General features: G+C 29.5%; 1 protein-coding gene and 1 long non-coding RNA gene across 2 annotated transcripts; one reads left to right on the top strand and one right to left on the bottom strand.

Moving 5' to 3' along the window:
* Nucleotides 1-7539: 7539 nt before the first annotated feature.
* Nucleotides 7540-9268, top strand: LOC107900959 (protein TILLER ANGLE CONTROL 1). Its single transcript, XM_016826762.2, has 5 exons — nt 7540-7707; nt 7804-7849; nt 8060-8628; nt 8710-8878; nt 9009-9268. The coding sequence occupies exons 1-4, from the start codon at nt 7702-7704 to the stop codon at nt 8791-8793; spliced, it is 705 nt and encodes a 234-aa protein (XP_016682251.1). The 5' UTR covers nt 7540-7701; the 3' UTR covers nt 8794-8878; nt 9009-9268.
* Nucleotides 9269-15806: 6538 nt separating this feature from the next.
* On the bottom strand, nt 15807-16962 carry LOC107900271 (uncharacterized). Its single transcript, XR_001684857.2, has 2 exons — nt 16401-16962; nt 15807-16100 (listed from the first exon to the last, which is right to left on the bottom strand). It is a non-coding gene; the product is annotated as an uncharacterized lncRNA (long non-coding RNA).
* Nucleotides 16963-23952: the final 6990 nt, after the last annotated feature.

Below are 23952 nucleotides of genomic sequence, written 5' to 3'. Positions count from 1 at the left end.
GATAGTAGTAGATGAAGACTTCTCAATAGGCTCTGTGTCATACTTACATTCCTTGGCTTGTAAGGATTTTTTCTTGAATGAATATGTTGGACATTGATAACTCTTGAAAAGAGTTATATGTCATGCCTTTAGACTTAGTTAATTGCTTGTACTTAGGTATGTTTAGTTGCATTTTAGGATTTTCCATTAGTGTTTTTAGGAAATTACATTAAAATGTTAGGACTGTGCTTAAATGTTATTACATGTTACTTTTAATTGTTTGCAGGAATGATTTGTTTGTTAAGTGGCAAGTGCAGAATGAGGAAAAGAAGTAAAAAATTGAAGGTTTTTCGTGGTAAAAGGTTGGACAGTTTGCCAACACGAATGTCGTGTCAGTGTTAAGAAGCGGCCTAGTCAACACTTAATCGTTATCAGCCCTGTGTACGTGTACCAAAAATCAACCTAAAAAAGAGGAAAAATTCATGGGATCATAAGATCATGAAATCATGAGATCATGGGATGATGGGCCTACTCTAGCGGGAGAGATATAAAACCCGAAAAGAAAAACTGAAAAGGGGGTAGACGGTTGAGGGGACAATTGAAAAAAAAGATCATTAGATGGGAGTAGAGGACAACGGTTGAGAACAAGGCAGAATCATAAGGGAAAACAAAGATGCTACGGTAAAGGATAAAGGATCTACAATGTTGATTTGTAAGGTTGGGATTACTAAGAATCTACCCTCATTAACCAATAATGCCTCGGCAAAATCAATCTTCTTCTACTGCTCGGAATAGTTCTACTGTGATCTTTGAGAAGAAGGTTGAACGACATTGGAAACATGTCCGTATGGGTTCTTTTACAAATATGACATCTATGCTTTGCCCAAGCTTTATCATTGTTGGTTTCCATTCGAGCCAAATTTTGGCTGAAATTTTGTTGAACCATCTTGTGATGAAGAACTTGGGTTTGCAAAGTGTCAAACTTATTTTCCAAACACTCTTACACCTCTTCGAAATTTGTCTGAAGTTCGTCGAACAGTGCTATAACTTGGTCTATGGTTACCATGGATGGATCATGTTCTTCATCCTTACTACGTGTACTTACCATTATTAGAGGCTGAAATAAAAAAACTCAAAAAAATTAACCAAAGAAAATTAAATCTCACCGTTATACACTTGCAATAAAAAAAATAAACTCTAAAAGACAAAAAAAAAAGTTAAGATTTTCTCGCTTGTAACGTTTAAACAGTAATCAAACTCAATAATATTCAAAAAAGATGTGGGATCACTCTCTAATAAAGTTGACCTACGGCTCTAAGAAGCCAAAGAAAAACTCGACTCCGAAGGAAGTAAGTTACGCGGAGAAAGGTGAGGCAAGCCATTTCGTACCTATTAACACAAGAAACAAAAATGTGTTAGAATCCGTAATAAAATAAGAAAATTTAAAACAAAAGAAACCCTAATGCTAGAATCAAATAAAATAAACTACCCAACCGAAAACCCAAAATAATAGAAAACAACTTGTATTTTTTCGTTCGAGGTTTTCTTGATTTTTAAAAATCACGAAATTTAAACCGAACGATTACCGTTGAACAACAACATGAGCAAAAAAAATACCTTGAGAAAGCAAATAAGATTGTCAAGCCTTTACATCAAGTAAAATGTTTGTGACTCATTAAAGATCATATGACATTAGATTAGTCGTGATAATAGTCAATACATGATCATAATTCGACGGCAAGCCATTCAAAATGGAAGTGATATGTTCACAATCGAACATGGATTCTCTACACCTAGTCAATGAATCACAGATAAACTTGATCTTCAAAAGATAATCTCTCATAAACATCTTTCATTTCCTTTGAACATGAAGTCGCTTTCAAAGATGCATTAATCTGGAGGTACCCTTGCTACTATAGAGTCGAACCAAGGTAGACCAAATAGAACGAGCTAAATCATGCCCAATAAGATAAGGCAACACATCATCACTTACAATAAACATGAGCAAGAAGCCAGCACACTATTTTGCTATTTAAAATCCTCATACTCAAGATTAAGAAATTTCTTGCCTTAAGCATTAGTAACAAACTTAGAAGGAAAATCCACAGATTTATCAACAAACTTAAGCAATTTATGAGTTTTTAAAGCTAACAAGATTTGTTGTTGCCATAACAAAAAATTAGACCCATCAAGCACCACATGAATTTTCTTTGTAGTGAACAATTTAAAATTGACAGAGGTATTTAGAGTGACCTTAGAACTGGTAGAAATAAATTCAGTAGGCATGAAAACCAGCAAAGAAAGATTAACACAAAAAAACATGAAGAAACACTTACAACCAATAACACAAAAAGAACAAATCGATGAAAACCAGATAAATCGCAACGCAGAAACCAACTAGCTACAGGCAAACTAGCATCACAAAGAAAGCAAATAAATGAAAAAATGAACAACAATGGAAAATTAACCAAATATAGGCTCTGATACCATGTCATAATACTCAAGAACATAAAACTAAAAAGAATTACAAAAACAAGAATAAACTAAAAATTCCTTATCATTAAGCTTAAGTATAATAGCAAGATGAGTTCTTGTATGCAAAAAGACTAAGGTAACAGTTGTAACTAAGCTCTATTGCTTCAACCAACTAAATACAATTGCAACAGGCTAACTACATCTAGTTAATACCTAACAACAAAGCTTATTGTAATCTATTCTCACACTTCTATCCATAACTCTCCAAACACTTAAATTAGAAGAAAAATAAATTTAAGCATGTTGAACGCACACCGACATGCGCGCACCAAGGCTATGAATCAACACAAATAAAATGAAAAATCTAGTGATGTACTGCAAGTATGGCAGGTCAACTCTAATATTTTTAAGTGTTACAATGGAATACTTTGAGTATTCCAAAGATCAAACCCAATAGAGTTTTGGGACAAGGTGATTAATTTGGAACAAGCATGAAAATAAGAAGTCTAGCTAACTACTCGTTAAGTATCATAAGACGAAAAGTCATATTTAATGGATAATTACACTAATTAACTAACACTAAAAATGACTAAATTGTAAAATAGTTGAAATTGCACAACTAACAATACAATTAACATAAGTGGTTTGTTGATTTCCATGTTATTGATTAGTTTTTATATTAGGGAACTAAAAAGCTTAAACTTCTAATTGGTTGAATTTTATCTCTCAGTCACCATTTTACCAAACTAGATGATTAGTCTGGTTTATCTCTCAAACTCACCAAACTGACTTGGGGCAACCAAATTGGTTCTCGATAGTCTCTCCTCTTGGTCTCATCTACCTAATATTCACCTAGAGTTATCAATTTTAAGTTTTTAAGTTTATTCGATTTAGTCTAATTTTTACGATTTAGTCTCTGTACAAAAAACTAACCAAACAATATTTCCATCAACCAACCACCATGGATATACTTACCACACATGATTATTGTCACGACACCTTCGACAATGATACAATTGGGGCTTTGGGGTTCTCAATGTCGCGATATCCACTGACAAATGTTGCAACAACCTTAGTAACGACCACGATTTCTTCACTTCACAACCTTCAGTGATATCACGACTTTAAAAGCTCGATGTCCCAACTTTGGGCTCAATGTCGCTATTTTGTCAACGATCCACTCTAGGTTAGTTTCTCATTGAAGTCTTGCACCCTCGAGGTAAAGGGACTCTGTGTTGCGACATCCATAGCATCAATGTCGCGACATCCACGTTGAATGTTGTTTTCCTCAAGGCTGGGCCATTGTCGTCTCTCACACTAACTCAAACACATTGTTAGGTTCCCATGACACCAATTTGTCAATTTGGGTCTCAAAAGAAGTAAAACTAAACAAATTCGATTATTAATGATAAAAACTAAAAGTCAACAAAAGTATGTAAAAAAATCGTAAATTGTTTGAGAATAAGCTCTTCTAATGTTAAGGAGAGCCTATTTTGACATATCAAATTATGACAAATCACATGTTCGAACCCATTTTTTTCCAATGAAATTAGAAATTAATAATTAACCTAAACTTGAAAAAAATTAAAAATCGAGCATCGACTTGATCCAACCTACGAACAAGTCTAAATCAAACTTCCTAGCGCAAAAAATTCACAATGATGAATTTTCATGGTTTTTGTTAATAGTGTATTTAAATACACATAATTTTTAATTTCAATAACTCTGTGTATATATAAATGTGAGCAAAAGTGTGTGTATAGATATCTTATGGGCAAAAAGAAGCCTTTAGTATAAATTTAAAAAAAAACAATTAAACCCTTTCATTAACAGAAATTGTGGTTAATTGGTTTGATTGTTAACAGACATTGATATGGCAGATGAAAGAAATGGAAAACTAACACATAGCATGCTATGTTAGAGTTTTGTAACCTGAATCCCGTTTGATCTGGCTTGAAAAGTTTGAAGTGCAACTCACTTGTTAAAGAAATAACATAGAGATGTAAAATAGGGGACCTGTGGTTACGAACCATACTGCACAAGTTGAATTCATATAGCACTATACTTCTTCTATTAGACATTGATTTATAACAGGGTTGTTTAACCCTTAAAATGTGTGTAGTCGAAAATCTTTTGTTTTGTCGTTTTTCAACATTAATGAATTTCTTCTCCTCTGCCCATGGTTTTTCCTGATAAGGTTTTTCCACGTAAAATCTGCATGTTCTTATTTTTTTTTCTTACTAAATTGTGATCATTCCTACTGCTATTATCGACGTATAATATAACATGCTATATGGATAAATACACTGACATAGAATGTCACGTTAGTATATATTTTAAAAATTAATCCTAAAAATTAATATAAAAAATTACTTAAAATGCAAGTTCATAATCAATCTAGACAAATGGATTTCCGAATTCATTTGAACCTAGACATAATTTATTCAAGTGCATAATCAACATATTTGCTATTTTCATAACTTCTTTTCATAGTTAATATAACACAACCTTCCCTAATCAAACCAAATGCATGCAAGAGTATTTCATATTAATATTTTAATACATAGTCATATTAAAGGACAATCAACTATCCAATCTTTTGACCATAACATCACATTTACACACCTTTTATCATGGACATTATTAATTATTTTGTAATTATCATCAAAACCATGTCCATCACTTAAATGGGTCAAATAACTTCATATTGTTAATTTTCATATTCACAAGATCTTTTATTCATTGCTTTCAAAATATATTTCAAACAATACTATATCTCAATACTTTATATATATCTCCAAGCCATATGTAAAAGTCACATGCATTACAAACATGCACAATATGATGCCGATTTCAAATATATGATTATGACATTCACATTTTCACATTCATATTATATATGACTTATTTCATTTCTGGTCAAAATCATTTCTATTCCAGCATTTATAACATAGATTAAAAAATGCGCGATCATATACAAATCTCATTTAGCTTATGGTTATTTTAAATCAACCAAGAGATTTCTTATTATATGATCATTTATAAACTTTGATTTAATATATTATTTAGTAGTGAATATACTCAAAATAATGTCTCATGAATAACATACAAATGCTAGCTATTATTAATATAAAGTTTTGAATAAAATAAATCATTACATATATCAAGTTCATGATAAAGAAAGAATATTTTTGTAGTGAAAAAGAAAAAAAAAACTTCACTCACAATTAGGATGGAATGAATTAAATAATTCAACTCAAATCAAACATCTACATATAATGAACCAATAGGTACATAAGTGCCTTTTTGAAAAGTCATAACTTTTCATGCTTGGAAGTTTACCAAATAAACATGGTTATTCAGATTTGATAACACCAATCAAACATATTGGAACATATTACATATTTTAAAAAGGCTTTTATGTCAAAAAAAACCCTAAGAAAATGCAAAAAATCAATCAAGCCCCTATATTAAATTCGCACCCAATTAAGCACCTACCGTTAACAAAAAAAATCAATTAATCCTCTCGGTTAACAATTTCCTTCAATGACCATGCTAACCATTAAAATAAATTGATGCACCAATTAGATGGTGAAACATGACAACTTCTAGTTTAATCTAATATTTTCCCATAAAATGACTAAAAGTCATAAAAATTAGAAAAATTAGAATTTTTTTTTATCAAATATTAGAAATATTTAAATTGATATAAAATGATAAATTATTTTTTAAAAATTATCTCCAATTTTTTAAGTGCGTTACAGTAGTTTGGACCTTAAAAAAGTTGAAAATTGTTTGTTAAGTATTGTATGATATAAAGTATTTTTGGTACAATTAGATACTATCAAATCAAAATTTCATTATTCAACCATTAGGATATGTCAGGATAAAATATTCTGACCAAGGATTTTAGAATCAGACTGGTGGTCGAACCGATCTGGTCACGGGTTTGCTAGTTGGACTGATGCATCCAATTTAATTAATTAAAACAGTAAAATAAACAAATTAGAAAATTAAAAAGATCGATTTAACCACTCTGTTTCCAAGTAAATCGATCTAATGGCTTTCTCCTGACTAGTCTTATCAATTTTGGTCTAATCGGTTACCAACTAATTCAGTTTGATTCAAGTTTTTAAGATTTTTTTTTATAATTTTTATAAATTTATATCAATTTTAATACTTTTATAATATTTTTTTATAATATTTTAAATTTTTTTATTTTTAAAGAAAATTTACACGTTTCTATAAAATTTTAGATATGTTTTATTAAATTTATAAAATTATTATGATTTGTTAGATTTTTATATTTTATAATTTTTTTATAAGTTTATATCAATTTTAATATATTGTGAATATTTAATAATTTTTATAATTTTTTTGATTTTTTATGTTTTTTAATATTTTATGGGAAAATATTATATTAAACCAGAAGTTGTCACGTGTCACCATCTAATAGATTCGTCAATTTATTTCAATAGTCAATGACAAAAACTACTAACAAAGGGACTTAATTGGGAAATCAATCAAATTTTTTCATAATTTCTTAATAGTTTTTTTGACGTATAAACATTTTAAAAATGTTGCAACAAATTTTCGAATAAAGATGTGTGGGTATTTTCCGTCTAATACCGTAAAGGAGCAACTGAGGAAAGATGGAGAATGTCAAGTTGTTGCTATGGTTGTTAAGAATGTAGCTGAAGTGTAGGTTCATGGCAACCGAGTATTAACATGCATGTTGTTCATCGATTCTTGGATAGTAGTACGAATTTAAGAAGATTTAGACACATAATATTTTTTTAGATAAGTTAATTAGATAAGAATCAAAGTTTTTATTCGATATGCAATTATCACATGGGTAGACAAATTTTGTCACTAGACTAATGGTTTAACCAATGATAAAGATAAAAGCTACGAGCATATTTAAAATATAAAAACGAATTGCTGAATAGAGAGATGGAATATTGCACATCATACAAAGAATTTTGCCAACATCTATCAAGCCAGAAAGATCCATGATAGTGACATGATGGATGCCTTCTATCAAAGGCTTAAATTTTAACCGAGCAAATCGTGCAATCTTATGCACGGGCCATCACATTATCCTACTTTCTTTTTTGCCACATGGCACCCTAACTCCTTAACCTATGCCCCCTTGCTTTTTGCCGACTATAATTCCTTCACCTCTCCTACATCAGGAGCAATATTCTACAACCCCTCACTAGATTCGCTCCACATTGGCTGAGAAAAATGAAGGTAACTAGACCAACATACACATATTTTGTTACGTCCTTTTTCCCCTTTAATGAGTTCCTCTGAGATTTTTTTGTTTGATGATGATTTCTTTGATAGATCTTCAACTGGTTGCACAAGAGGTTCCCTCATAACGTTCTCAAAGGTTTGATTTCTTAACATTTTTCGCTACTTCTTTTTATAACTAAATCAAAAATATTCTGAGATATTTAAGACTGACGATAAATTTTCGTTGTACAAGTTTCCTATTCATATATATGATCTCTTTCAGTATTGTTTTTAATTCATATGGCATTCACAGTATTGCCATTGTTTTTTAATAGTATGATGATGAGAAAACTTCAATTTTCTGCAGATGGGCTGGTTCGAAATGTTAAGAAGACTGATTCCATTGCAATTGACACAAATTCAAAAGCCTTACTCGAACAAGTAGCACTGTTCGACCTGCTGGATGGTTGGCGATATGGCGTTCTAACAATTGGAACATTCGGTTTCGATCCTTTGAAATCCTTAGGTGAGATAAATGACCACTTACCTCCTGAAAGCAGCGACGACGAAGAAGAAGAACGATTCTCTAACAACAATGATGAAGATGATGATGATGTCGACAATAATAGTTACGACGAAGTGAACCCACTGCTGCTTGGCCACAGTTTGGAGGACATTGTGGAGGATTCTACTCACAATGAAATCAAGTTTAACTTGGAAGTCGTTGAGGATCATTCTGAGAAGCTGAGAAGAAGAACTACGTTGGCAGACCTCTTTTACCAGGACTCAGACATGAAAGCCAAGGCCACCCATCTTGATTTAGAGTTAAATCCTTGCGAAAAGGCTTCTTTTCCTACGAAAAAAGGGACTTCTTTTGCCAAAAAATTCATTCCCCATGCTGGAAAGGATTCACGTCCCATCAAAATGCTAAACCAGGTGAGTCTTAAAACCTTACTTTTATGATTTCTTTTAAGCAGAATTTAGTTGATTAAAACAAAATGTTACTTGGTTACTTAGATGATGAAGAGGATGTTGAAAAGGAAGATCCATCCAGAGCTTCAAGGCAAGGGTAATAAATTGGAGGGGCAACGCAAGCCCTAACGTATTCTATATTATATGTTGTTGCTGGCAAGAAACATGAAGCCGAGCCAGTGTATCAGTTTCTTAATGTGCTTCATTTATAGAGGTACATTTTCATTCAAGATTTAAGTTGACAGATAGTGTATGTATTTATATCACTAGTATTGATGATCAACAATCAGTTTTAGACAATCATTGGGTGTATAAATACTTATCATAGCATGCACTTGTTGCAGATGCTGCTACAGCTTCAGCTAGCTTTGGGTGATGATGATAACTTAATCTGCCGACAAGTTAATATTTTCCCGGTGTTCTTATTATATAATTTTTTATGTTTCTTTTCTTAAAAAAATTATGGAAAATGTACTCATTAATCAAGCTGTTCATGTATTTTAATTCTTCTTTGATTGTATTTCGAATTTAGTATATGTTGGTTGTTGGATTGTCCTGGCGTTGGACAGACATTGAGTGTTCATGTGTTTGACATTTGATTGAAGGCACCTTTATACTGAAATTTTAATATGAATCATCATCTCGTTACTTTAAAATCTCAATTATCAAAAGTAATTTTACTGAATAAAATGTTGTATGAGTAAAATCCGTATATAAAATAAAAAAACTTCTATATAAATAAAGATAATAGTTATTAACATGGAAAAAAATATACAGCTGTCAGAAATTAAGGAGGAAGTTGTAGTAATTTGTGATGGTTCATATGAAGGATGAAGTGTCGTATGGGAACTAAAATGATTAGAACGTGGACGTCTAGAGAGGATTAGAAGGAAAGAGGGAATGAGAGAGAGTTTAGAGTATTAGAGGAGGGAGTTTGTCTAGTGTTTTATCCTAATATCTATAGGCTTTCAAAGGATGTGAAAGGATTGTTGTTAATTATTTTTAATGTGACATGTGTTATTTATGCATTGATTCCGAGTTCTTTAGAATTTAGTAAATTTATTGTTATTTTATTGTTATAGACGTGTAAGTGGAAGATGTCTTATACATATTAGGCTTGTGGTCTCGATAGTATGAGGTCTTGAATAATTATTTAGTTAATTTGCAACTCCAATTTACAATAACATTTTTTTATTACTTTTTATATAATTTTTAAATTGTTTAGTTAAAGTAATTAATAGCATGAGAAGTTGAACAAGTTAGCCACATAAGAACCAAAATCAATCGAATATGATGGCGAAGATGATAAGATTAAAGAAGACCAATATGGGAAATTTAATTATTTTATATTTTTATTAGTTTTTATTATTTAATTATATATTATTTTAATTATTTTTAGCATGTTAACATTTTTTAGTTTTTTAAATATAATTTTATTTTGATTGTATTTAGAAAAGTGGTGCTTTATAATTTGTCTTTAATGTCATCTTTTAATATATATGGACACAGTTTGAAAAGCCACATAATAATTAAATTTGGATGTTGTTTGTAATTACACATTTATGACATGTTTACGTAACTATTGTAATTAACAGGGGCATAGTTAGGGGGTTGGCAAGGGCCCTACCCCGTAAAATAGAAAATTTTTCATTTAGGCCTTTTAAAATTTTAAATTAGTAAATGTAAAATAAAAAATTTATTTAATCATTTAAAACTTATAAAGATATAGGCTATTAAAATGATGAAATTGTATTTTTACTATCATAAAATAATTAGCAAGTCCCATTAGATTGAATTCAATTTGAACATCTCAATTACACTCTCCTATTCTTATGGGAGGGTGTGAATGGAAGTAGTTACGTTAGTAATTAAAAACAATTGCACTCAAATTCAATTGCCCTATAGCTTTCCGAACATATTGATACATCATTTACGTTTAAATAATTATTTTTATACAACAATACTAGTATTTTAATTTTTAAAATATGATTATATGTTATTTTATTAATCGCTTTTAAATAATTTAAAATTTTTATTGATGAGAGATAATTTTTTACATATTTTAACTTACTAAATAGTTAACTAAATTACATAGTATTTATTATAATTTATGTATACTAAATTTAATTAAATTACATGATGTTTATTATTAATTATTTATAATTGGTCAATTATCAACCGATAATAACAATGAGTATATGATTAATGTTAGAGAGAGTTAGGGAATGCTAGAATAATCAGATAAAATTGTTTAGAATGGTTATATTTCTTATTAATTTTATTAGTAATGGTGTTGTTGAATACTTTTGTAGACTAAGGTATTATAAAAATTTGTTTGATTTTAAGTCTTGTTACTTTTTAGTCAAACATTTCTAAGGTAATTACTATACATTTTCATTTAATTACTCTTAAGGTGTTTAAATAGACCCTAAAATAAAATTTTCATGTATTAAAAAGGCTTAATACATAAATTGGTAATTGAGTTTGACACTTTTTTCTAATGTGGTACTTGTGTTATTTTTTGGTCCAATGTGATACCTGTATTTGACAAAAGTTATATATTTTGACAAAAAGTTATACTTTAGTATTTAATTCGAGCTTTAGAATTAATTTAATGAAAATTCAGAATTAGAGAATAATATTAGAAATTAACTTTCACCAAATAAACCTTAAAACTCAAATTAAATCAAATCCATCATATTGTATTTGACAAATTAAAAGTAAAATTAAACAAAATTACAATTAACACTAAATTTATTCTATTAACATAATCATGAAAAATTCAAACCTAATAATATTAGTAATTAACTTTCATCAAATCAACTCAAAAATCTGAACTAAGCACTAAAATGTTAATATCGTTACCTCTTAGATACCAAATATATAATTTTGGTCAAACATAAGTATTAGATTAGACAAAAAATAATATAGCTACCGCATTAAAAAAATATATCAAATTTATATTAGTTGACGTAACTTGGGTTGAAAGCAGCTTATGTCGTGAGAACGTCTTTTATTTGATTGCCTATAGCAAGGTCCCATCCTCTGAAAGCAATTATTCTTACTAATCTTTCACAAAAAATAACAAGAAGAAGAAACATATAAAAAGAGCAGCGGGCATATGTAATTTGTACCTATCAACATGTATTTATTCGAAAGATGGATGATGGGTTCAGCCAGTCATCAATGGATTTTGCATTAAACATCTATACTGAGATTCATCTAACCTGTCTATCGTGATGGAGTTGCTGATTGGTTAATTATTATCTGTTTGTTTAGTGGGCTATATTGATTAGATCTCATTTGTGTGTGTGCAATTAGAATGCAACTTTTGTTTTGGGAACTTTCTGTGGGTTATAGCCATGGTTTTACTCTTATTTCTCTTTCATATATGTCGACATTGTTGAACTAGCTCTTTGTCATTTGCTTTCACCCGACTTACATTAGCTGCACCTACAATTACTACATTACAAATTACACCATTCATTTCACAGTCAATCTTAGTGTTTCATTTTTTTAATTCATGCCTATCAAATATTCTTTTATTATCAAGAATATACATATAAATAATTAAAAATAATATAAAATTCATAATATATAAATTGTCCAATAACTTTCATAACACTTCTTATAAATAATATATTTTTTTGTTATAATTTTTTAAAGTTAACTTTTTTTATAATTGAGTTATGTTAAAAAAAATTCGTTATTGTTTTTATAATATATAGCATGGACAAATAAGTTATGTTTATGTTTCTGGGTCATAAATTTTTATAAACAAATATTTTATAACATTTAAATTATTTTTTATAATATATTTTCTTTACTATATAACTTTCGAATTTTTTTAGGATCTAAATAATATAATTTTTGTTATAACTTTATAAAATAAACTAATTATTTTTACAATATATTCTTTTAGGATTTATAATATAAGAAATTTCTTGCCATAACCATCTCAAACACTCATATGTGTTTTGGCTTATGATATCATTCTTATAACAAGTGTTCTACCTTCGCTCTCTATAAATAAATAGCACCAATAGGGCTACTAACACAACTTTCAGATATTTTTATTCTGCCCGAAAATAAAAAGACTTTTATTCTCTAAGAATTAAATATATTTTCCGGAATAACGATTTTGTCGATTTCTATTTTGAAGAGAGGATTTTTGTTTTCACCCCAAAAGGAAAGAAAACTATTTTTAGTTTATGTGTTTGATTCAATTTGATCGAGCCCACACTCGAGGCAGTTTGTGGTACGAGAATAGCAGAGAAGGTCATTTGGTTGAAAACCGGGAATGACAAGAATCCATCTATCCGAAAACACATGTACGATTTCGGTCTAGGGTTTATTGCTATAAATATTACAAACCAAGTTAGTTTTCAAATTTCTTTTTTTCATTTGTGCAAAAAAACTGTTTTCAACTCGAATTTTTTCTAACAAAACAATATAATAATAAGAAACAAAGTAAACAAGGACTCTTGGCAGTTGAGATATTAACGATTTAATCCAATCCAACTTCCTTGAATTAAGGGAATAGATAAGGGTGATTTGATTCGACATGATCCTCCAAATATGATTTTCCAAATGATATGATATTCATTGATGGGTTAGATATCATCCATATAATCAACACAACTCATAAAAATTGTTCAATAAATTGCCAATATCATAAATATGAAAATTGTCTCACGCAACGTCGGTGATCGAGGAGTGGTACTCCTTCACACAATGGTTCATACTTTTCTTATTTTTCAATGACTATGACTAAAACTATTAATACATATATATACTAACTATTATTATATTATAGATTATAATAAAGGATATAAATCAATAGTTATGTGTAATTTAGTATATTTCAATACATGTTTATATGATTAATAATACATAAAATATTATTAAAATTTTAATATATTAATAAAATATTATTTTTATTAAATTATATTTTGAATTGGTTTTTAACTTTTACAAATTGTATTTGGGTATTAAGTTTAATTTTTTTTATTTTATACTCGATATTTGGGCTATAAGTAGTTTATTTTGACTTTGGGTAGTAATGACTATATTATTTAGGTTTGGGCTTAGTATAATATATTTGAGTTTTAGAATAAATATTTTAAGATATGAATATTAAGTTTATAAATTTAATAAAAAAGATAAAATTTATTTATTTGGCAATATAATATAATAATAAATAATAAAAGATATTTTCGTCAATTCATATACATACCATATAATAATAAAATTTACATGCAATTAGCAAATTGATTATTTTATATAAATAATTCTATTAAATATATATAAATTATATTTTTTATAATAAAAAATTTGATTTGTGTTGTAATCGTATAAAATTAAATAAGGTATTACATTAGAAATTAAAGTATTTAAAATTTAAAATTTTCAAAATTATTTAAGTCATCAAAACCCACGGCTTGATTTACATGAGAAGAAAAAAAAAAGAATTCAAACCTGAAAAATTCAAGTCCAAAAGAGAGTCCAAGCCCAAAAATTTCATGCCTAAAAAATTTAAATCTGAAAAAGTTGATCCATACTTGCCCATTTGCCGCCTCTATGAATCCACAGTTGAACCCTTCAATCTAGCGGGAATTTGAGAAAGTGGGTGACAGGCCTTTGTCCACGAAGAATATCAGAAACATATATAACAAGAGCTCCTATTTGGATAAATTATCTAGTGGAGGAAAAAAAAAGTTCAAATTTGTCATAGACCCCTATACTCTTCAAAATTTTGAAATTTAATCTTTATATTTTAACTCTAAGAATTTAGTACCTCTACTTTTTAGATTCCAAAATTCAAGTCTAATTGTTACTTCTTCTTTTTTTTGATAATTTGGTTGGTGTAACATTTTGAAATAAAAAAGTACTCACTGGTAGTAATGTAACTAGAAAAAAGACATTGTAATGAACTTAAATTTAACAAAATATTTTAAACAGTATTAATAGTTAAACCTGAATTTTGAAATCTATAATGTAAAGGGAACAAATTCCTAAAAATAAAAGTGTCGAAACCATTTTTATATTTTTGAAAAAAAGTGGATCGACTTTAAAATGAAAATTGGAGTCGCCACCGATCCTTGATTGAGGTGTGATCAGTTCCCCTTAAAAATAATTTTGGTCTACGAAATTTGAGAAAACAAGTTCGGGAGTCAGTTACGCACGAGAAAGAGTTAGTACCCTCGCAACGCCCAAAATTGGTACCGAATTTGATTGTTTAATGTCTTGGTATCGAAAATTTGAAAAGATTTTAAAAGAAAACTTTTTAACTCGAATGAATTAAAATAACAAAACATTCTTATTTCAAAGAAATTAAACGCCACACCCAGTGAGTTAGGGCGCAACATTTTTAAATCTTCAAAATTAAGTTTGTCTTTTGATTTTTAAAACTCATGCATTTAAATTTGAAAAGGATATTCGATTATTTGGGTCGAATGAAGAAAATCAAAACCCAGTAAGTTAGGGTTCAATTTCCCAAAATTCCCAAATACAGAATATTGCCTTTGTTTTAGAAATTTTTAACCCAAGGTAACAAAATGTCATATCCAGTAAATTAAGATCCAACATTTTGAAATTCCGAGAAAAACTTTTTATTTTGAATCTGTGTGATTTTATTGCAAAATAAATACTTGGCTATCTAAATTCATCGAAAAAAATCGAAATCCAGTAAGTTAGGACACAATCTTTCTCGATAATCATGAATGTCAAATATTTTAAAAATTTACAAAATAAGATGATTTTAATGCTTTGACGAAACCAAAATATATTTTCTTTAAAAGTATGATAAAAAGTTAATGTACAACATGAAACAAATACTTTAATTTAAATTATGCGTGTATATGTATTTATAAAATATGTATATATATAAAAGTATGATATATAAGTAAATTATGAAAATATGAATATATATGTATATAAAAAAATGCGAAAAATATATTTATAATAATTTTGAATAGTGTATGAATATATATATTATAAAAAAATGTATATATATGTATGGATTATAAAATATGGAAATTGTATAAACATTATAAAATGTATACGTACATACATATTTATGAAGAAAAAATAAAATAAAAGAATTGTAACAACCCAAATTTGCCCAGCCCAAATCAGAAATATAAAAAACAATTTTAAAATAATAGATATAAACCAAACAAAAAATTAAATGTCCAAAAGTCCATATTACAGTAACCCAATACATACTAAACCTGTATGGCCCAACTTAACCTAACCCGGTTGCACAAGCCCAACACTCAATAGCCCACTACGTTTCAGGAAACAGAAACCCTAGGGTTTCTAACTCCCCTTCAGCAGCCGACGCCAACACACACGTCCGCTCCTCCCACGCGCCCCTACCTCTTCACGCACGTAGCGCCACCACAAGCCTCCAGCTGGCCTCCGTACGACCGTATCTGTGCAGCACACAAACAAACAGCAAGAGAAAAGTAGAGAAAAAAGGAAAACAGAAAGAAAAAAGAAATTTGTATTCTTTTTTTATTTTTATTTTTATTTTCGGGTTATAAAACCCCATGGATGTACTCGATTTTTTTTACGCACGAAATCAATACAAAGAAAAAAGGTTTTCTTTTTTTCCTCTTTTCCATTCTGTTCTTTTTCCGATTGCTTTTCTTTCTTTTTCTGTTTCGTTATTAATCACATATATAAGCATATATATAAAATAAAAGAGAAAAAAGGGAGATTAGAACCCATACCTGATTAAAGCTGCTGTCGAACCCCTCTTTGGTTCCGATCGGAACCATATGGTTGGGGGTTTCGATGTTGAAGCGGCGCTGGGGAGGGGATAGATATTATTAGTTATTTTATTTTATTTTGTAAAAAAAACTATAGCTGCTGCTGATTTTAGGGTTTTAAAGTTGGTATTATAGTGTAATAAACGGCGTCGTACTGACCATTACCCAACAACCCGCGTGCGACCCGACCCGCTCCATGGGGATCCGCGCGCTCCTGTTAATTGGGTTATTTGCAACCCTGGCCCCTCCGCTTTTCAAGGGCACTTCAATCCAGTCCTTTTATTTCTTTTTGAATTTAATCTCTTATTTTAATTTTGTTTCATTTTAATTCAATGCAACGCTGGGTTTTGAGAGGGCGGGGGATATTTCTGACTAGTCCTCCATGTTATTCGCGCATTGCACATTGGTCCTTATTTTGTTTTATTTATGTTATTTCCCGACTAATTTTGTTCAGGTTGCAATTTAATCCTTTTTGTGTTTTTTTATTAATCAATTTATTATTATTATCATCATCATTGTATAACTGTTTATATGTTTGTTCTTTATATACATTTCTACACTGTATGTACAATTATCATAAGCATTTTAAATTTGATGCATTATTTTTCTTTTAAGCATTTTAAATGTGATGCATTATTTTTCTTTTAAGTATGGTGTATTGTTAGTGGTATGAATTTATTCTATGTTATCATTCTAGGCTCATTTTATGTTATTATTTTGGATTTATTGTGTATCTGTATTTTAAAACTTATTATGCGTTAAAACTTTAAAATTTGTTATGTAATCTTACCACATATTGTTTTATATATTTCTTTATAACTTGTAAATATTTTTTTATTTAATTATAAAATTTTCTTTATACATTGTTATGTCTAAAAATTTTATACGATAAAGCTTTCATGTAATATTATTTTATTTTCACATATAGTTCATAATAAATTATTTTTTCACTATATATTATTGTTTTCGTATCTTTATAATGGTTAACTCTAAGCCTTATTTTAAATGTGTTTATATTTTTAAAAGGAAACTTATTTTTACATATATATAATTTATACCTTAAGACCCTATTTTATTAATTTAGGATTTCCATTTCTTTCACACCATTTGTTTTTTTAGTTATTTCAAAACTTTGTACATTTGGTTTGCATTTGCATTAACTCGTTTTTATTGGCTTTTGAATGTTGATATTAATATTGGCCTAATATACAATTGAGATTATAGATGCTACGTTCGTTTGTATTTATTGATCATTCATTGCTCATTAATGTATACTTTATTTTCAAATTATCCTTTTGCGTCATACGTTATCATTCAATTGCAATACGTTCATTTAAAAGATTACGTTTTATTAAAATATCGAAATTGCTTTATTTATAAGTTTTCAAAATACTCGGAATCCAAAAGTTTCTCGAGAAAGTTGTGCCCTAACTTACTGGTTTCCATTTTCTTCGTTGAATTTAGGTGGCCAAGTCTCTCTTTTCCAATAAAATTATACACATTTCATAAATAAAAAGCTCATTCTCGGGAATTCAATACGTTATGTCCTAACTTATTGGATATGACATATTATTTTCTCGAGACGAGGATTCTTCTAACAAGTAAAAATAAAAGGTAGTATTCGATTTTTAGGAATTTTGTGAAATCGAACCCTAACTTACTGGGTTTTGATTTCTCGTTTGACCCAGATAATCGGAAATCTTTCTCAAAATACATAGGTTTTAAAAGTCAAGAGATAAATTTAATTTTGAGGATTTAAAATGTTGCACTCTAACTTACTGAGTGTGACGATTTATTTCTTTGAAATAAGTGAATCTCATCGTCCAGTTCATTTTACTCAAATTTTCTTTTCAAAGGATCGTATTTTAAAATCTTTTCAAAAATTCGACATTAAGAAATTAAACAATCGATTCGGTACCAATTTTGGGCGTTACGAGGGTGCTAACACTTCCTCGTGCGTAACCAACTCCCAAACCTATTTTCTCAAATCTCGTAGACCAAAATCGTTTTAAGGTGTACCAATCACACCCCAATAAAGGATCGGTGACGACTCCAAATTTTTTTTTTAGTCGACAGCTAAATTTTTTGTTTTTCACAAAAGTGGTTTCGACAAGAATGTTTAGATATATATATATAGACACGTATATAAATTGTAAAATATATATAAAAAATGTAAGTATGTATGTATATACAAATTATAAAAATAATATACATATTTTTTAAAAAATGTTTACATAAATACATGGTTATAATAAAAATAAAATAAAAATTATAATAATAAAAATAAAAATAATAATATAATAATAAAATAATAATATTAAAATAAAAAGAAAACCTAAAATGACAGATTAAGGATTAAAATTAAAATAAACGAAAATTCAAGGGCATATCTGAAATAAAATAAAACGCCAACGGATCAAATAGATCACGCAATTAACAGTGGAGGACCAAAAGGGAAATTAATCCCTCCCTCCAAAACATGCCAGTAACACGGATTAAATTGAAACAGTTATAAAACATGTTGCAAAATTTAAAAGAAATAAAAAAATTAATTTAGACACACTACAAAAACAAGGGGACCAATCGCGAAAGTTTCCCATTAGGAAAATGCGCGGATCTTGGGACCAGGTCGTGTCGACGCGCGGATTCCCCTTACCAAACAGCGCCGTTTTGTTTTAATACTAAAACCAAAATTTCCTTCAAAAAACATTTCCATTTCATTTTCTTTTTCCTTTTTTTAAAAACAACAGAGGGAAAAGGGGGGTTCTCTGCTAGGGTTTTCCTTAACCCAAACCCCCTAGCCGCCGCAACCACCTCAGCAGCTTGAAGCCTCCCTTCGGCTTCGATTCGGGCAGAGTCCGTCGTCTCCTCCACACAGGTAAATTTCTCCTTTTCTTTTCGTTTATTTATTTTAAGAAACAAATAGGAAAATAAAAGAAGAAAAAAAAACAGTAACAAGAAAAGGAAAAGAAAAAAAACGGTAGCAAATTAGTCACCTTTAAAAATTATTTTTTCTTTTGATTCCTTGTTTTCGTATTTCAGTATTCTCTTTTTTACAACATTTGTAAAAAAAACCCCTTTTACAGATCTTTATTTGGCTTTATATAGCCAAAATAAATAAATAAATAAAATAATATAAAAAACTCTCGAAAACTCCCTCTTCGTTGTAATTTTTGCCCCCATTTGTTGTTCGTGGTTTTATTTGTTGCAGATACGGGTGTTGGAGAACGTGGGTTGTGCGAGGGCAACGTGCTGCAACATTCGTGCGGAGGGGGCGACGCTCGTGGGAAGCTGGAGGCAGCAGCTAAAGATTCTAGGGTTTCCAAATTTTTCAGTTTTGGGCTAATTTGGGTTTTAGGGTAATTAGGCTGGTGAAATTGGGCCACATACAAAAAATGGACTATTTATTTTTTATTTTCTGTTTTTTTTGGTTTATTATTTCTGTATGCGGGCCCACAATAATTGGGTATTACAAAAAGTACATAGACTAATTTTTAAATTTACAAAGAGTGTAAAGACTTAAAACATATTTTAACTAAAACAATCACAAAAACTAAAAGAAATTCGAAAATGAGATTAAAGATTTACCATGTGTTACTACCTTATTTTGAAAGAATAAATAAAGTTAACTATACATGAAAAAAATGTACATGTACAAATATAATGGAAGTATAAATACATATTTGAGCAATTATAAAATAGAATCAAACCATTAAAAAGCACAAATAGATAAGAGAAGAAAATGATTCGAGACTAAAACCCACACATGTACAATTGCATATGATGGGTTTAAAACCCACGTAGCACAATTACGAATAGAAAAACTCAAACTTAGATCTTTCAAACCAAACGGTACCGAGGCTTTATAATAATTTATTTTCTAATAACTAATGATAATAATTTTTTAATGTATGGACAATTAACCACACAATTATACATCACTAGAATAGCCCTTGACACCTTACGTGCATTTATTATATTTTCATCGATACGCGCTGATACCAATAAATATAAGTCTAAACTAGTCATAAATCGAGCATGTATAAATTAATAATTTTACGTGTTATTATATAAATGATTGTCGAGATTTATTAAATATAAATATAAATACAAATATTTGAAATAATATAGAGTAACAAGATATTAAATATAAATTGACATAGTAAAATTAGTATGTCGAAGCCTTGCTATTAGTTATTTTTATTAATTAATAATTTCAACTTTCCAAACGGATATATAAATGAGATTCCTCTAAGTTACTTAAATATAAAAACTTGAGATTCAAATCTAATAGTCGTAGGATAGATAAGCAAGTTGGTTCAATAAATCTAAAGGAATCCCCACAATAATTAAAGATTTGGTGATCTTTAACTCCCAAGTCCCATGTCCCATCCGCATATCTAAGAAATGCCTTGGGAAAAAAAAATCAATGCCTTTGCCGTTGTTCCAACTTTTTTGTGAGTCAAAAGCAAAGGAAATGGCAATGAAAATGTGATACCCATTAACAATTGGAAGCTGAACATATCCCTTCATCCATTCAAAGGTTCAATATTGGATGAAAATAGAACCTTTAGACCTTTCCCTACCCCACCACGCCATCAATATGGGTTTTAAGCCACAGTTGGGTTAGCCCTTAACTGTCCCACTAACACATATCGATTATGCATTCTTTTCTTGTTAATATTAAAATATGGAGAATGGGTTCTTCTTCATTCATTTGTTGCTTGCCTTAAGATTCTCTCATGATCTAATTCGACTAAAAGGGTTGGTACTGATGGCTGAATTAAATATCATTACCCAGTTTAAAAAAAAAAGTAGATTTTGGTTTTGAGATAAGACCAAGTTGGTGCAAAATCTATGTCTGCAGGCAGAATAAACTCATGGTTTGACTATATTATAAACCATGGAAAGTCGGAACACTTTTTGGTGTGGTTGAAGGGACCTTACATTGCTTGATGCCTTATGGCTAAACCCTATCACTTGCAAATAATTAATTATTACATTTTTTGTCTTAAGAGGGGGATTTAAGAATATCCAATTCAACTTTGAGTGGTCCGTGTTTTCTCTTCCTTCAAATTAATTAGCTGTGTTTTGAGTGATTCTCTAATGGCGTCTATTGCTAGATGATATGTTGTTGATTCTCCTGATATTTTCTGTCTTTCATTTTAGACGTCCTTTTCATGGAAAGTGTTTCAACAATGTTTAGCGTGAAGGCTTACAATTGAATTAGATATAATTTAACAAAAATCAAACAAGCAAGGCCAGAGGTATTCATGATTGAGCTTTTCTCACCCCCGACCCATTTTTTTTAATTTAAAAATAAATTTATATTTTATTATTAAATTAAAATAAAATTAATATTATGATTTTTTTAAAGAAAAAAGAAATGTAAGGAAAACAAAATTAAGAGTAAAGTGGAAGAGATAAAATTCAGAAAGTTCCAATAATCAATTTGAAAAAAAAAGAAAAATATATTGTGGGCATGGATTTGAAAGAGTCAAAAGTTGAAGCAGCGTCATAACTTGATTTCTATAATATGGCCAATGCTGCTAAATTTCCTAGCAATTCAGGTAAATTGTGTGTGCCCCCATACAACAGTCGCTTTGAAATGCCAACAGACAGTGGCATCTTTATAAAGATTCGGAGATTGCCTGATTTGTTGGTACAACATAATAAGAAATAGAATGACACCATGGAGGAAGCTTCCTGGTTTTTATTTATGTATAACCTATGATGGCGGCAAGAACAATAGGTATGATCACATTAATATATTCAATGGAACTTTGGTGGGAAACATGAAAGAAAGCTGATTTATAATTGTTTTGCCCCCCACGCTCTAAAAGAATGTAAATCAACTCTTGCCTTTTCCTTTATTTCTACTTATTTGTATATACTACCTTATATATATACATATTATTTTCAATGTGAATTTTATTTATTTCTTTTCTTAGGATTTTAAATTTTCTGTCTGTTTTTTTTCACACACGCCTGCTCCACACTTTGCAAATAGCAATACATTTTAAAATATGATCCAAAAATACGATATATCATCGAAATTGGATTCTACACAGAATTAGTGAGGTCAATTATTAAAAATATAAATTTAATTAAGACTCCATGCTGAAATAATTAAAACACAAACCTGAAAATAACATGATATATGTGCATAAAAGTAATTGTCAGTGACTAAAAAATATATCAATTTACAATACTTTAAAAACTTGAATACACAAGGTACGCACCTATTGCTTAACAAAATATACATATTTAATTAAACAATTAATATATAAAATAGGTTAATTGCACTAGGCATCACCAAATTATGGTCTAGATTTGAAATTGATGTTCAAATTTTAAAATATTTTTTTATTAAGTCATCATAATATCAATATTATATCAATCAAGTCTTTCTGTCATCTTGACCATTAAGGCATTAAATCCTAACTCGAATGTGAGATTGAGCACATCTGAAATACTTGGATCAAATTTTAAACACATGTACCTATTGCATAAACAACTTGGATTTAACATATTTTAAAAAATAACTCTATTAAATTTGAATGATATTATTTCTTTTAACACCTTGCATGCAAGTAAATCCATACATAAGCCAAGACATGGCTCGATTCCAAAATAATTTACAAGCCCAAACCCGTTTTGGGCTGACTCGACCGATTGACCCATTTTACTATTCTGAAGTTTGAGATAGTTTCATATTTCACTTTAAAGGCTTATGGAAATGTAATAAGAAGTTTAAGATTAAGGATGCTAGGAAAAAAAACATGTTCTTTTTTAGCTTTGATGATGAAGGAGATTTGGAGTTAATACTAAAGCGATAGCCATGGTTGTTTAGAAGGAAAGTGGTCATTTTTTTAAAGAATCTCTTTTCAATAAGAGGCATAAGTTACATTATATAAAAACGGGTCCTTGTTCACTAGAATGTGATAAGAAAGACTTATTTTATACAGTGCGCTCAACTTTCAATGGTTTGTACATATAAAAAAATTAAGGGTGATATATGTAAATTGAAAGTTACATTAGATTTCCAAAAATCAAATCGAAGAAGGGTGTTTGTGTCTACAAATTTGGATGAGAGGTTTTGGATTTCATTCAAGTATGAATCATTGCTAGTGTTTTGTTCGGTTGTGGTCACATTTTCCACAATATTTGTGACACCTCACACCCAATCTAATCACCGAATTCGATCGTCCCTCTTAGTAGAATCAATCGAAAGCCAAGGTATGAGAGCTCATCCCACTTGAGGAATTGGCTAAGGTGTAAGGTATTGTCCCCTTATTCCCTCGAAGGATAAGGTGAGAGGTCTCGTTCATTTTGATAGAATCATTTGAAGGCCAAGGTGTGAGGTCTTGTCCCTATTGAGGAATTAGATAATATGCGAGGACTCGTCCCCCTTACACCCTTAAAGGATAAGGAGAGAGGCATATTCCCTTTTGGTATAATCAATTGAAAGCTAAGGTGTTAAGTCGTACTCCCCCTTTTGTAATGCCTTCAA

The sequence above is a fragment of the Gossypium hirsutum genome, chromosome D08 (genome assembly GCF_007990345.1).
Source record: "Gossypium hirsutum isolate 1008001.06 chromosome D08, Gossypium_hirsutum_v2.1, whole genome shotgun sequence".
In the NCBI taxonomy this organism is placed as follows: domain Eukaryota; kingdom Viridiplantae; phylum Streptophyta; class Magnoliopsida; order Malvales; family Malvaceae; genus Gossypium; species Gossypium hirsutum.
Note: the sequence above shows the minus strand (reverse complement) of the source record. Positions and strands in the feature narration are given on the sequence as shown.

What these genes read in the sequence shown, in the direction of transcription:
- LOC107900959 (XM_016826762.2), top strand. An exon ending in CCCTCATAACGTTCTCAAAG is followed by an intron (nt 7,850 to 8,059) that starts GTTTGATTTCTT and finishes AATTTTCTGCAG; the next exon opens with ATGGGCTGGTTCGAAATGTT. An exon ending in CCATCAAAATGCTAAACCAG is followed by an intron (nt 8,629 to 8,709) that starts GTGAGTCTTAAA and finishes TTGGTTACTTAG; the next exon opens with ATGATGAAGAGGATGTTGAA.